At 40.7% G+C, this 16430-nt stretch overlaps 1 protein-coding gene across 1 annotated transcript in view; it reads left to right on the top strand.

Moving 5' to 3' along the window:
- Positions 1-16430, top strand: part of LOC137268713 (echinoderm microtubule-associated protein-like CG42247) — a 77781-nt gene that overhangs the window by 55306 nt on the left and 6045 nt on the right. Inside the window, exons 16-29 of the mRNA XM_067803310.1 lie at positions 29-80; positions 862-1011; positions 2872-2941; positions 3541-3642; positions 4248-4355; positions 5069-5083; positions 7168-7329; positions 9609-9626; positions 11133-11285; positions 12089-12202; positions 12541-12675; positions 13570-13725; positions 14196-14358; positions 14859-14953. Coding sequence (XP_067659411.1) covers positions 29-80; positions 862-1011; positions 2872-2941; positions 3541-3642; positions 4248-4355; positions 5069-5083; positions 7168-7329; positions 9609-9626; positions 11133-11285; positions 12089-12202; positions 12541-12675; positions 13570-13725; positions 14196-14358; positions 14859-14953 — 1493 coding nt within the window. The remainder of the gene's footprint in view (positions 1-28; positions 81-861; positions 1012-2871; positions 2942-3540; positions 3643-4247; positions 4356-5068; positions 5084-7167; positions 7330-9608; positions 9627-11132; positions 11286-12088; positions 12203-12540; positions 12676-13569; positions 13726-14195; positions 14359-14858; positions 14954-16430) is intronic.

Here is a 16430-nt window from a genome sequence, read left to right as displayed (position 1 = left end):
TATGTTTCTACAGAATTCTACCGGACGTACATGAAGGATGAACTGGGGGAACCGGACAGACAACTCATGCTGCACTGGGTGTATCCTTGTAATAGTGAATGTTTTATCAGGCGTCACTTGTCCATTATATGATACCCCACTAAACGATACCCTACCCCTGAAGTAGCACAGTGGTTCAAGAGTCCGCTCGTCACGTCTCAGACCAGGGCTAAGTTCCTCACATGTGAACATCAAAGTATGACAGAACTTCACCAGTAACGTCTTAGCCGGGTTTGATTCAGTTTCTAACATGTGTAAAACGTGTCTTATCGATTTCTAAAGACCCCCCGACATCATATTGCAGGAATATTGCTAAAAGCAGCTTAAAACTCGACTGACTCAAGTTAAATAATTCAGGAAGCGCCACTAGAGTGAGTGAGTGAGTTCAGTTTTACGCAGCACTCAGCGATATCCCAGCTATATGGTGGCAGTCCGTAAATGACTGACCAGACAATCCAGTGATGGTTACTTGTTTAAGGCCGTACTCATCAATATTCAAGCTATATGGTGACGGTCAATTTACGCAACTGGGAACCGATGACATGTGTCAACCAAATGAGCAAGTCTGACCACCCGATCCCGTTAGTCTCCTCTTCCTACAAGCATGGGTTAGTGGCGATAAATTCAAATCCTTGTGTTCACGGGTACGTGCCACTACACGTGAAATGTCATAACATGTGCAACAAAGAAGTATATAGCAAATATGATAACTATGTGGTAAAATTATTATTGAGTCCGTCCCAAAATTATATAAGGCGTCCCAGAGTAACCCTATCGACTCTATAGATGTGACACAAAAGGTAAGATCCTTGACGTGCTAAGTTATGGCTACAGAGGAAACGACCGGCACAAGAACCTAGATGTACTAGACACGTCGGAATTGGTGTACTATGTTGCCTCCGTCGTTGTTATCTACGACTGGCACAACCACTCTCAACGCTTCTACACTGGCCACACCGAAGACATCACGTGGTAAGTGCTCTCTTTTATCCACCTTCTGGAGGGTTTAATTGGATATTTCTTCTGAAGACTTAGGATGATGACAGTATGACAGTGGGAAATGTGAATTATGGTTAGTTACTTCAGTCTTAGATGGTCACAGAGCATAGTCAGGATGCAATGCATATTGTAATACATCAACGTACCATCATTACATTGACCTATATACATGCATACCCACAAAGCAGTAGTAACATACCCTTATGGCCATGTCAAGATGCCTACATAGTATGACCATACCCATCCTCACATACTAAGATACTTATTTATCCATACAATAACATGCCTGCATACCCGAATGCCAACATGTAGTTACCCCAACAAACCCATCTACTAGTACCCATGCTAACATGCCCACATAACCACGTGCAACATACCAACATAACCACATGCAACATACCAACATAACCACATGCAACATACCAGCATAACCACATACCAACACACCAACATAACCACATGCAACATACCATAACCACCTACAACATACAAACATACCAACATAACCACATGCAGCATACCAACATAACCATATGAATCATACCAACACAACCACACGCAACATACCAACGTAACCACCTGCAACATACCAACATTATCAAATGGAACATACCAACATACCAACATAACCACATGCAACATATCAACATAACCACATGCAACATGCCAACATAACCACATGCAACATACCAACATAATCACATGCAACATGTCAACTTAACCACCTGCAACATACCAACATAACCACATGCAACATGCCCACAAACCCACATGCAACATATCAACATAACCACATGCAACAAGCCAAAGTAACCACCTGCAACATACCAACATTATCACATGCAACATACCAACATGCCAACATAACCAAATGCAACATACCGGTATAACCACATGCAACATATCAACATAACCACATACAACATGCCAACATAACCACATGCAACATACCAACATGCCAACATAACCACATGCAACATACCAACATAATCACATGCAACATGCCAACATAACCACATGCAACATACCAACATGCCAACATAACCACATGCAACATACCAACATAACCACCTGCAACATGCCAACATAACCACATGCAACATACCAACATAACCACATACAGCATGCCAACATAACCACCTGCAACATAGCAACATAATCACCTGCAACATACCAACATAACCACCTGCCGCATGCCAACATAACCACCTGCAACATACCAACATAACCACCTGCAACATGCCAACATAACCACATGCAGCATACCAACATAACCACATACAACATACCAACGTAACCACCTGCAACATACCAACATTATCACATGGAACATACCAACATAATCACATGCAACATACCAACATACCCACATGCAACATACCAACATAACCACATGCAACATACCGGTATAACCACATGCAACATGCCAACATAACCACATGCAACATACCAACATGCCAACATAACCACATGCAACATACCAACATAATCACATGCAACATGCCAACATAACCACATGCAAAATACCAACATAACCACATGCAACATACCAACATAACCACATGCAACATACCAACATGGCCACCTGCAACGTACCAACATGCCAACATAACGACCTGCAACATACCAACATGCCACATAAACATTACCAGTACAAAGATTATCAGCCTATATATGTCTTGATGCTCGTTTCCTCAGAATATACACTGATGGGCATTCTTTTAAGGCCCTTAGAGCTTCCAAGTTAAAATTATCGTTGGTTCGAATCTGAGATTGGCTTGGGATCTGTCAACAAATCGCATGTACATGTATATATCATACATATATTTACAGCCTGACTGTCCACCCACACCAAAACAGAGTGGCCACGGGTCAGTTGCATGGACGGGGCCCGGACAATGGGGTGAGTTAATAAATACATGTAACATATATTCTCTTGACATATCAATAACACAAGTGAGTGAGTGTGACACATATTTTGACATGTCAGCTTTATGCGCAAAGTAAAAGCCCACGGTCTGAGATACTGACTACCTTGGTTGGCTGGTTGGTTGGTTGGTTGCTTAACGCCGCACTCATCAATATTCAAGCTCTATATAGCTGCGGTCATTTAGGATGAGCGTCGATCTGCATAAATTGAGATCGCTAAAATTTGTCAACCTCGTCAGCGAGTCTGACCACCCGATCCCCTTAGTCCCCTCTTACGACAAGATGGGTTACTGAGGATACATTCTAATCCGAACCTTCACGAGTTGGCTGCTTTGGTAAATACTTTGGTAAATGTTGACAAACCTTCTCTTTTATTCATATGATGAACATTAAATGACCAATGACCATATTGACGAAGGTCGTGAAAGAATAGTTTTAAAGAACGCCATTTGAAACACCTATCCATCAAGCATCTTGATAGTGTTCCCTGACGAAAGATGACAGCCAACGTTTGTCTCTGGTCGCGCCAATGGTCAGAGTTTTAAAATGTATTGGTTTTTGTTGGTATTTCAGGCTCATATTCGGATCTGGGACATAGACAATCTGTCAACCATCTCACTGATTGGACTTGGGGTCTTTCAAAACGGAATCACATCTATTTCGTTTACAAATAGTGTGAGTATTAAACAGTCAGTCGTACATAACTCTCAAAGTAGGCTTCTTGAGTAGACGCACATTAGTTGCCATAGTTATGGAATGCATTACACTATGTTTTGGAACAATATAAAGTCATGTGTTATTTTACCAGATCACATTCCATGCAGAAATGCTAACGCCTTGTATGAGTGACTATTTTTTTACACCGCTTTTAGCAATATTCCATCGATATTACGGCGTGGGAGACTTGAAAATATGTTGATTGCCATGATTTGGATCAAAATATAGTTAAGCTTAATTATTACTGCAATGGTACATTTGCAATACTCCAGGTGATGTGAACATACAGTTAAGTGAACTAGTTCTCCCAGCAGCAGACAAACTGCCACTGTTTTGGCAGGCAATGCGTAATTTGTAATTCAGATTGTGTAAATGGCAAGTTCTTTCGGCAGAACAGTGCGTGTTTACACGGTTTGCGAAGACCTGTCGTTATCAATGATTTCAGTCATTTATTACAAATGTCAGCGCTATTTTATTCATTTTTTTGTTCACTACTATCTTCTCCAGTACACAAAATGAACTGGTTGTTCTGTAACGCTGGCAGTGTTTGTATTATCTTCCAGATGTTGCAACAAGTTGACAATGACCTAATGATGGTGATAGACGACAGTTTCCGGCACACGATGACCATCTGGGACGTCCAGACCGAGCGAATGCTGACCAAAACAACAGTAAGTGTGACCACATTACGAGCTAGAAACGAACCATTCAGGCTGTGTTCAGAGTGTGAACGGTTCAGAATGGCGTCAAGGTATATACAAAGTGTAAACCAAACAAAACATCATCCGTTCAGTTTCAATGTTTGTATTGCATGAACAGATGAACAAGCTGAATCATTCGTACGGTCTAGGGAGTTGGACTGACGTTAAACTGTTTCATTTGTGAAACATCCAGAGATCGGGGAGAACCAAGCCAGATTCCTTCGTATGCTTTATCCAGTCGGGTATATATCAAACTTGGTTACAGTCCCAAATTATATGTGTGTAATAAAGAATTAAGGAATGTCCAGATTTAGTGAGTGAGTGAGTCTAATTTTACTCCCTGCTAACAATACACAGTATCATGGCGGGGGACACCAGAAATGGGCGTCACCCATGTGAGGAATCGAACCCGGGTCCGAACGATCGCTTTAACCACTATCTTTCCCCACAGCCCAGAATGTCCAGAAGGTTAATGGGTTGGTTTACTCCAGACCTTAATCTCTATATGGTTGTGATTCAGAGGTGACACAAAACAGTGTTGTCCCGAATCTATGCCTTGATGCATTGGCCAGATTAGCACACAAGGCTATTGTCGGCTGTATTATCATAGCAAGTAACTGCATGCTGTGTTTTTTTTATAAATGGTGGTGAAACTAAACTGTATTCCTACGTCCCCTTGTCAGGTCTTAGCAGCAAAGGTAAGACGGTGCGGTGTTGCATTTGTCATGTATCCTTAAACTGAACATTCGTGACAGAAAATATAGACAAAAAACTGGAATATTTTAGTGACATTGACTCTCAAAGTAGAATTTGAAAATGTATCTCATTTCAAAAAGCGCTCATAGCGTCAAGACCAGATCAAAGCATTTCGATTGCAATAAGAAGGTGCTTCTGATCACACACTGCCAATTTGTCTTCCCACAGTCAATGAAAACCTTAAGACGACAGATTATTGTCCGTTTCTCGAGTTAATGGTTGAGACTAATTTAAAAGTCTGTCTAAACCGTCATTTCACCCTAAAGTGTAGAAGTACAAGACGTTTTAAGTTTTACGTTCTGTTTGAGGATACAACATACACATGGTCATTGTATTATTATTTGTGTGATTGTATTTTGTATTCTAGTACACTGGTCTACAAACTCACATTTCTTTGTATAACAATTCACTGCCCTGATCAGCAATCAATGGTAAATTGTTTTTTCAGTGTTGCCGTCTATTGTTTAATCAAACTATGGCACGAACCAGTCCTTTTAAGCTATTTTAGTTTTTTTAGTTCTTTTTGTTTTGTTTACCTGTTTTTCACATTTTGTTTCTCAAATTGTTCATGCATATATGCACATTGGTACTGAACTTCTGTTATTTGCATTTGCGAGTCGTTGAGCGTGTACTTTTTGTCAGTCGCTCTTTATTCTGAAAGGACTGAAAATGATGAACATTGTGATGAATAATATATAAGATGTATATAGACAGTAACGTTTGTTCTGGGATTGCAATAAAGTTGGATGCTGGAACTATATTGATGTGTTTGGAGACGTTAAACAATTTACGTTAAGTCTTTTGATTGAAAGGAATCAACAGAAGGCCGTCTGTTATCGATGCTTTCAGTTCTTATGAAAAGTCGGATTGGAAATGGCACTGTTTCAAAATTGTGAAAAGACTTTTGGTCATCATCACAACAGCAAATGTAATAGGGACTCTCTCTGTTAATCTAGGAAACTTTTAATTGGTGTTCTGAGCATGTAGCAAAATATCTTAATATAGTTTGGCTTATGTCTGATTAAAATCTTTTCGAACGTCTTTCTTGACGTGCAGACACTTTTCCTGGTACTGGTACACACCTGTCATCATAAGAGTTTGCGTGAGTGTAGTTTTACGCCGCTTTTAGCAATATTACAGTAATATCACGACGGGAGACACCAGAAATGGGCTTCACACATTATAAAAATGTGGGGGAACAGAGCCCGGGGCTTCGGCGTGACGAGCGAACACTTTAGCATGAGACTATCCCACCGCTCTCTCCGGGATAGAATGGGTCTTCACCAACCAATGCTTATCTCAAGAGGCGACTAACGGGATCGGGTGGTCAGGCTCGCTGACTTGGTGGACAGATGCCATCGATATCGTATCTCATTTGCGCAGATCGATGCACATGCTGGTGATCACTGGATGGTCTGGTCAAGAATCGATTATTATATATAGCTGGAATATTGCAGCTTTAAAAAGAAAAAGAAAAATATCAACAAAGTTACAATATGACCTGAAACCTGGATAATAACTTATTCTTTGTTATGGTGGTTCAGGGCTACTTGATCACGACCATTCAGTGATGTATTCATCATTCATGTGGTGAATAGGGAAGAACTGAATTCAGGATGGAGAAGCAGATCTGAAAGGTTGTCACAAGGATAATCTTTCTGTTGGTGAACATACAGGAGGTAGTCCCAAAACGTCTATCTGATGCCGTATAGGCAGGATGTAGCCCGAAAAGCCAATATGCTGGTAATATGCTGGTCAATAGGTTAGTTACTCTGAAACCTCATTCTACTGGTGAATGGGCAAGAGGTAACAACGAGACATGATAATAATTCATCCAGGTAAATGGTCAAGAAATATACCTGATAAGTCGTGGCAAGTGCCAACGCTGACAGCTGCATTCATTTGATCAAAGGGGCGTCATCATGACGCATGGAACTGCGTTGCAAAGAATAAAGAAGTGGGTGATGTTCAAAATGTTCTTTGAACTTCTAAATGAAAGGTAAGAAGGTATATTGTTTTCCTCCAGACTAACACGGAGACAGTGACAGGAGGATGCTTCTACCCCTTTGAGGACGACATCCTCATCACCTATGGACGGCAGCACCTCTACTTCTGGAGGCTCGACTGGGAGCATGACCGAACCCCATACACGAGAATACTCAGAGACAAGCTCAGCGGGTATTCAGAGGTAGGTAACTTAAGGAGGGGAGGGCATTCATATTATTTGGTCTGTTTCATCTTCACCAAAACCTGGGGTTTAGTTGCACCAGGAAAAACCTCTTTAGGATGCCGGGTTAGGACTGTTGTGGTTGAGGGATACAAGATGTTGAAACCATTAGCGATCGCGTGATCAGATATAGTATAATCGATATTTTACGTTTTCGTGATATGCATCAAAGAAACCGAAGTGATGAGAGTGTATACTCTGCATGTGTCTACATCTTGGTATTAAGTTTATTGACGACTGCTGCATTTTGAACCGCCTTTTGAATGTAAGGAAGCGTGTAAGCTGTCTAAAATCGTTTATCACCTTCACAGAAAAGATTTTCATTTGCGTATATGATACATACGTCTGCGCAGAAGAGGGTACGTTTGTATACATAGATGATAGGTATTGTAAAGTACACAAGTACTGAGTATTTATGTCTACTTAAGAGAAACTATCATCTACTGCCGAGTTATTGACATTTCTGACCATTAATTCTGGAGATATCGACAACAGTATAAGGGCTGATGTGTGTTACATGTGACTTAATTGATAATAGCTCGGGTTTTTTTTTGTTTCAACCTTGGTCTGTCATTATTTAGGTACTTTCAGAACATTCAGTAAAATTTAGATTTGGATTTAAATGTGTCGAAGCTTTCTTAACTGGATATTTTTGCGGTTTGTTTGATCAAAGGCAAACTGTAGCTCAAATGCGTTGCGCAGCATAGAGAATACTACCAGTCTTCTTACATGCGAGCGAAGCGAGCTCACATGTAGGAAAACTTGTCATATTCTCTATGCTGCGAAACCCCGTTTGCGCTACAGTTTGCCTGTGGTTTGATAGTTCGAAACTGAAAAGATTTTATTAAGTTGCCTAAATACCGAAAACGGTCAAATGAAAATACACGTTCATCGCACTAGATTATACCAAATATACTTGTATACACAACATCAAACTAAGCAGTATTCCAAAACTATATCATGGTATCAGAAATGATACACACACATATCGAGTCTGGAGATAAAAGCATCATCTACAAAAATGAAAGTATCTTGTTATAGATGGACCGACAACATAACCATAAAGCAATAAACTGGTGGTCCTGATAGGTTTACATGTGGAATTAGTAATGCAAAGTCTGAAAAAAGTGAACCATCGTCATTCAGGCTTGACTTTTTATCGAAAGATTTCTACATCTGGTTCACTATGTTCACGCAACCAGAAATTGGCGCTGTGCTAGGTTGTCTATCTCGGTCAGGAAGACAGTGGATTCTTATACAGAGGACAAAGATTCATGGTTATCATTGACTGTATGTTTCCACTACCAATACTGGCACAAGCCGACATTGCTTCATTATTCATTTGTACTGACTGCTTTGTTGGGTTGTCTTACTCGGTTGTGTGGTTTGGCAACAAAGCCATTTATACAGTCACTGACTGGCGTTCAAAACTATCTTTCAGTATATTCAAATATATTATTAAAGCTTCGGGGTTTGAAACAGGTAAGGGAAACAACATTATTGTGTAGACGCCACGCCCATTCTTTCATTCTATATAATTGTGTGAAGTAATGAAGGCGTTAATGAGCTACCTTGCTGTACCCCATTATCAGTGGGTACTCACAAAGGGCTGTAAGGTTTGAAATAGTAACAAACAATTATGAGTGCATGTACAGCCACAATGCAACAATATTTACGCAAACGGTTTTCATTCATTTAATCGTTTCGTAGACCGTTTCTGGCAAACACGTATATAATAGTCTGTGAGAATTCGACAAACCATTTCATTTGGATGGTTGCCCGTAGAATGAAAGAATGTCTCGATTATTGTTCTAAGTCCACATGACACACCTCATTTGAGTGACATTGCCCACAGCACTCGTGTATTGTCTGTTTGCTCAGTCATTTTCACAAAAAAACAGGATGATCTTCGACAAACCTGTCGTTTGTTTGTTCCACCATTGGACATCCCCTCTTGCATGTACTATCTTAGTGCATGTACTATCAAATGGAACGGTAAATTGTCTTTATGTGACACGGTTAGATTGGTAATCAATTGTGAGGAATGTCTCGATTCTTTGACGCAGCACCATGCATGTGATGGAACTAATGAACATGTGTATGCATGCATGTGCAGGCCCGTGTCTAGCATGCATAAAGGGCATTCCGTCCTTCAGGAAATCGTGAGAATTTGCAATACGAATTTGAGAGTTTGTAGTAGTTAATGTGTTTTACTATCTCTAATTTCTAAATTGTTGTAGTCCGAAGATAAGACGAAGGTAAGAAAAAGACAAACATCAATACTCTTTGTAGCGTAATTATTCTAACATTTATATTTTGCTTGCTTTAAGCTTTTAGAACATTACTTGTTATGGAATCGACATGTACGAAACTATGGGTTGCATATTTGCAGGGTTTGTTGAAACCAAGTATTTATTTAATTTTCATGTTATTGATGTGCAAATAGAAATTAGCTAAACAAATATTGGACCATATGCATTCAGGCTCTCCAAAAACGTAAATAATACTTGATACGGTTTACCTGTTGTACTGGATCAGTTTGCTTTGTCAATACTTATCTGAGCCTCCTTACAGTGCCGGGGGGCTGGTGTTGATTCAAAGCTAGTAGATACTCGTACGATCTACAGATACTAGACAGATCATATAGTATATGTTATGTCATCAAAAGTATAGGTTCAGCGACAGTGTGTATGTACTACAAGAAGAAGAAGTACCATTACCACAACAACAACAACTACTACTACTACTACTACTACTACTACTACTACTACTACTACTACTACTACTACTACTACTACTACTACTACTACTACTACAAATGCTGCTGCTGTTGCTGTTTAACAACCGTTTGACAAATGCTTTAGTAGGACCCCAACCCATTATAAAAAGGTTCAGCGAGAGTAGAGTGTACTACTACTACTACTACTACTACTACTACTACTACTACTACTACTACTACTACTACTACTACTACTGATTGTTTTGCCAATATTATAACTAAACTCCTAACATGTGTGTGTAAATGTCTCATCACTGATATCGGTTATTCGTCCCATAACCCAAACACTTTGACCCTTTGATAATATAAGTACCTCGACGGGAAGCTGGGCCTTGTCCTTTCTTGTTTGCATGCTTATTGACTAAAATGCATGACGCTCACAGCAGACATAGACCAACAATAACCAGTGCTTCAGAGAAAATTAATGTATATGTGATCCCATCAACAGTACTTTGTTTAGTGTAGCGCTTCAAATTTCAAATGCAATATGTGCATATTAATGTGGCATGTCTGTTAGTGTGAATATGGCATAGGGCATTAATTACCATCATTTTGTTCAGTATTATTACCTAAAGTCCGCACCTATGATAGTGGTTCGATTAAGTCATTGCCTTGTTTGTAAATAAGTAATGACAAACATAGCATGTTGCATTTGTAGGTAATGCATGAATTGTACCTTGTAAGAATTCAAAGTCCACATACACATATACTGAACACCACAAGAAACGCAACATTGGCTTTTATGAGATTTCATTTTTTTCGAAACTTTCGTGTTTTTTTGTTTTACTTTTCGGTATATTTGTTGGAAAACGTGCAAAATATCCTGTCTTGGTCGATTCATTGGTTTGATTAATTTGTTATAATTTAAAATATTGTCTCGCTCTCAGATTCGAAATAATGTACATGAACAGTAGACCATGAAAATTTTCAGTTTGTAAGAGTGAAATTCAATATTCTTTTGTATGAACATCTCAAATATTTACAGGATGACATCCCGACCCATTTCACTGCAATAGCGTTCTCGTCAATTGGGGAGGTCATCACCGGCGACTCTAACGGCTCCATCATGATCTGGACCCGCGACAATGACAACATCTTCAGCCTCAGTCGGTCTGACTCCGAGGTCAACGTGCATCAGGTACATGATGTCGTAATCGACTTGAAACTAATTGATTACTTTATGTGCAATGGAGAGAGTGAGTGTCGGAACAAGAAACAGGCTGATATTCATGGAGATAGTGGTGGGGCCGGGCTGGGTGGGGCCGGGCTGGGTGGGTGGGCTACAACTATATTTCAGGCAGTTTCTGGTTTAATATGTCTTTTTCGAACTCCGAGCGACCGTAACCATGACCCCAACCCTAAATTCACGTCTCCTGTATAAGATTTGTTCGTTTGAAGTTCAACGCCGCTCACCCTAACAATCCATCAACATGGCGGCGGTTTGTGAACAAAAGAGTCTGAACCAGGAAATCCATTGACTGAGATTTCAGGACAGGTTCTGTTCCAAAAATGATACAATGCGAGACACCACGCCACAGCTAAGCAGTATTCACTTATATTCATTCGCTCGCTTTCTGGGGCGCGATCAGTCACAGCAACTAATAAAGCACTACAGGTTGTTCAGCTTAACCTGAGCTACTCTACGTATGCATGAACCAGGATGTCCAGTAACACACACGGCAGGGCGAGTTTAACTGAATCAAATAGAGTACAGAATGTTAAAGGGCTAAAGGGCGACCTTGTCTCGGACATGTTGACAATCTGCCAAAGGAGCATCCCTTCACAATAGTAGACCCAATAAGTTGTAACACAGTCACACAATGCATGGGAATTGGTCAAGCTGGTCAAGCTGAACAAGCTATAGAACTAATGAAAGCGACTAACACTGTTTGTCCTTTTCCTGTTGAATGTGTGAGCTGAATGCCGCTGCTTCTGCTTTAGTACCCCATAACCTACCTGGCGATGCTGCCAGACGGGATGATGCTGTCTGGGGGAGGCAGTGAGATATTCCTCTGGGACACAAGGAACAGATACAAAAACCCACAGAGGATACAGGTAGGTTGGACAATGCATTCTAGTTTGTTTGTTTCTTGTTTACTTGAGATCCGGGCTGAACTTGTCGTCCATGCTTGTCGTAAGAGGCGACTAACGGGATCGGGTTGTCAGGTTCGCCGATTTGATTGACATTATCGCAGTTACGTAGATCGATGCTTAAGATGTTGATCACTAGACTGTCTGTTCCACACTCGATTATTTACAGACCGCCGCCATATAGCTGGAATATTGCTGAATGCGGCGTTAGAGGCAAGCAAACATCCTTGATCCAATTAATCTCGGAACACGTGTATACGGTACGCGATGTAGCTAGGAGATAAACTCGAGTATCCTTACAGGTTAACATGAACGGCAACATCCAGGCGATAGTTCCCAGCCTAGCCCACTTTGAGGATGGTTTTATTTTCCTGGGCACTGACAAGAACTGCATTCTCCAGGGACAACTGCACGACAAGTTCTCCACCATTGTTCAGGTGAGATCTGGACACAGACCGTCTGTAATCTAGGATGTTGGACGTATTGCCATGGCTCTGGGGCAGTGGCTGTTCTGAGCTGGAAGAAGTCTGGTTTAATATCTGCCACTATACCTCGGTGTAAAATTCCAACTTCCAGATTTATCCTTCCTTGGTGCTTACCCCCTCTACTAATTACGCTGTAGTCTGTGCCTTGCCCTGGATGAGATGCATACATGAGTTATATATTTAAACTTGGACCGCTATCATTGTCACTGGACAAACAACAATTCTTGGGCTGTTAAATGGTTCTCGTTTCAACCGTCTTTATGATTAGTTCTCTTTCAGTTATCCTGTGGTCAAAATATCTTTCCGGGTGAGATGCATTGAAATGCGAACCTTTACTCTTGAACGGTATAAATGACACTGGACAAGGCACAAATTATGAACTGTGAAATGGATCTGTCTTTAAGTGACCAGTTCATACAATTCTCCTATTGAATTGGTCTGTCCCTGAGCGAGATGAATGGACATGCTCAACCTTTGTGTCCTTTGCACTTGTATCATTGACACTCGATTAAACACTACTGGTGGGTTGCTAAATGGTTCTGATTTCTATCGTCCATTAGAATGGCTCGTTTATATATGTAGTATCCTGTCTAAGTCTGATCCTGGGTGCGATGCATAGACGAGCTGAACCGCTGCCCTTTGACCAAAGTTACTGTCACTGGACAAGCCACAAATTATGAGGTGTAATTTATTTTCTGCTTTCAACACAAAGGTACTGTCTCCCTTTTCATGTTGCCCATGTCTTGTCATGTTTAACCCAAAGACCAATACCGCAATAAAAATACAAGTGACTGTATAGATTTGCGCAGCTATCCATTTTGATCTTTTCGTTTTTCCTTCCAACAGGGTCACAGCGGTGACAGTGTGTTCATCACTGCTCATCCTAAAGAATATAACCCTCATGGTAAACCAAAGGAATACTACTTCGTGACTGCAGGGAAGGATTTGGTGGTCAAATGGTCTGCCTCACAACGAATACCAGTCTGGAAGACCAAGATAGAGGTAGCCTAGAATCCAATTAGTCCCCAAGTAGATTCAGCATTCTGATCCTTTGTGCGAGACTAAAGTGCTGCATCTGTTCCTAAGAAGGGTAGTTTTCAGCGTGGATCGGATGGTCTTAAGGCTAAAGCTTGGTGTTTGAGGTCTTTGGTGGTCATATTAACCACGATTTCATGCGTAATAATGTTTTTCAGCTCTATTTTATTACATTTGTTTTCTCACATTCATGAAATCATAGGTGTTTTAGTGCTCAGTCGCGACAACCAAATCAGTAACACATACACCAGGTGTTAGATTGGTCAGGAGAAACCTATACTCGTGATCATTTCATAATACGCACACGTCATTTACATGGCACGGCAGAGGAAACAACCCTTACAGTCTGTCATCAACAACCTCTGAACTTATCTTGGTCTATATCGCTTCAATGATATATTTCATCTGATATTCATGTCCTTGGTTTTCTTGCACAGGGGGAGAAATGCTCGGCAGTGGCTGTTGATCATCGTGATCGAATGATTGCCTTGGGAACAAAGTCTGGTAAAGTCATCATCCTGAACGACTCCAACAGAGGGCGAGAGGAAAATACCATAGTGATTGGCGCCAAGAAGGTCAACAGTGTGGCATTCTCTCCAGGTATGTCCAGATTGCCACAGAACGTCGAAAGTCTGCATGTCGACTCATTTCTTATAAATTACCTTCCTTGTCATGTCCATTTGTTCAGATTAGAAATGAATAATTACTTAACCTTAAGGCTAAAAGTGCTGCTTTGCATACAACTAATTTAGTAATAGTATGACATTGACTATCTTTATACTTTCGGTGCGTGCAGTACAGCAGTACTGGCACAAAAAAGCGCAATGATTTGATAAAAGTGAGGACACCATTTCCTTATTCATAGGGAATCTCTGTTAAATGCAACAGAATGTACGATTCCGATTCTTCCGTTGACGTGTGAAATAGTGATGACATTATACCCCTGTTGGTCAAAATGTTTTTAAACATTTAATGAACACGGAGAGGCGTCATTATCTGAATGATAATTCCATTTTTATTTAAATCGTTGAAATGCGAGTTTACAGATTGTCAGTTGTCACGAATATACTACATCATTAATCCTGATGATGTTACTGCAGACGGGGCGCGGCTGGCGATTGCTGTTGACGATGGCTACTTGCACATCTGTTCTGTGGAAAGGGGATCACTTGGGCGTCTTCACGCCACATCACACGTTAGTACATCTTCCTATGAAGGTCCTGATAGACAATATCAGTAGACCTGCCTACCGGGAGTACGATTTTCCATCGTTAAATACGACTATTCACCCGCAGAACAGATATTGTTATATTCGTCAAACGTTGCTTCATTCCACACTGTAGTTTAACTTTATTGTTAATCATCTTAGAGAACATCCTTGTCTGTTCTTCCAATATTGTTTATCAGTTCCTTGCTTACGAATGGCAACAGCATTGCTGACCATTCACCCACCCCAACCCCACCCCATCCCCAACCCCATCCTCCACCCCCACCCCGCACACTTCAGGAGCCAGTGATCATGAGTTTGAATCCCTTATCGCTCCAAGTATGATTCTAAGTGTTTTATACCGGTTCTCGTTGGTTTCACTAAGCAATAACCGTCCAAGAAATGCGTCTTTTCGTTCATTCCTCCCCCAGCAAGAATTTATTGTTAAAAGCGACCTTAAAATCCCACCCACTAGTTCCCCCCACCTTTTAACTCACATGAACATGTTGGAAATTTGAAGAGGAAACTGTATTTTATGAAACTTCTTACGTATTTGAATCACGGATCGTTGCTTGTCAACTTTGTAAATAAATGAAAAGGGATGTTGAAGGCGAACCATAGTTTATCATCCCGAAGACAGAGTAGAAAGAAATCCTCATATTAATACGAACCGTGTGAAGAAAATGAAAATTACTAGCTTTTTATACACTACTGCTTGACAAATATTAGATGAGCCAGCGCAGAGACCACGTTTGAGTCAAACAGGCGTGGCAAGTAATCGCGACGAATACACTTGGTTGCTACAGTTACATTGGCGATTAAGCACGTGCAATACACGCTGGCCGTGCAATGCCGCTACTGTTTAACAGGTGTCTCTTAGAACAATTTAGTTCAGCAAAACACCATCATGACACGATTCGCAAGAAGAAATAGAACCTTTTCATCCTTAGATGAGAACCTGTTTACCTCTGGCTTCAAATGGAGTGTTCTAGGGGATTTTCCCATCTATGCAAATTGGGTCTGACTCATTTGTCAGGTCGTGGCTCATTTCATTCTTGTCAGGCAGTACATACTCCACTATATTGTTCAGAAACCCGTCACTGTGGTGCTTTAACTGAATCTCACCAATCATGATTGTGTCCCTAAAATACTTTTTGACAAACGCACTTCCAGCATAGCAAATTTCTCCAGTGAACTGAAAATAGTGTATTACATTGAATAATACACAGAAATCTAACGTATGGTGTTATCAGTTATCAAAATGTGCTAGGAAACAATACACGTGAAGATTCCGGTTAGAACTGATCTTCAGTAACCTATGCTTGTCATAGGAGGTGAGTAACAGGAGGGAGTGGTCAGGCTCACTGACTTGGTTGACACATGCCATCGTATCCCCAATGTGTAGATCGATGCTCATGCTGTTGATCACTGGATTGTCTGGTCCAGACTTGATTATTTACGGACC

The sequence above is a fragment of the Haliotis asinina genome, chromosome 16, assembly GCF_037392515.1.
Source record: "Haliotis asinina isolate JCU_RB_2024 chromosome 16, JCU_Hal_asi_v2, whole genome shotgun sequence".
Lineage (NCBI taxonomy): Eukaryota > Metazoa > Mollusca > Gastropoda > Lepetellida > Haliotidae > Haliotis > Haliotis asinina.
The sequence above is the reverse complement of the archived record's forward strand: the minus strand, read 5'-3'. Positions and strand labels throughout refer to the sequence as shown.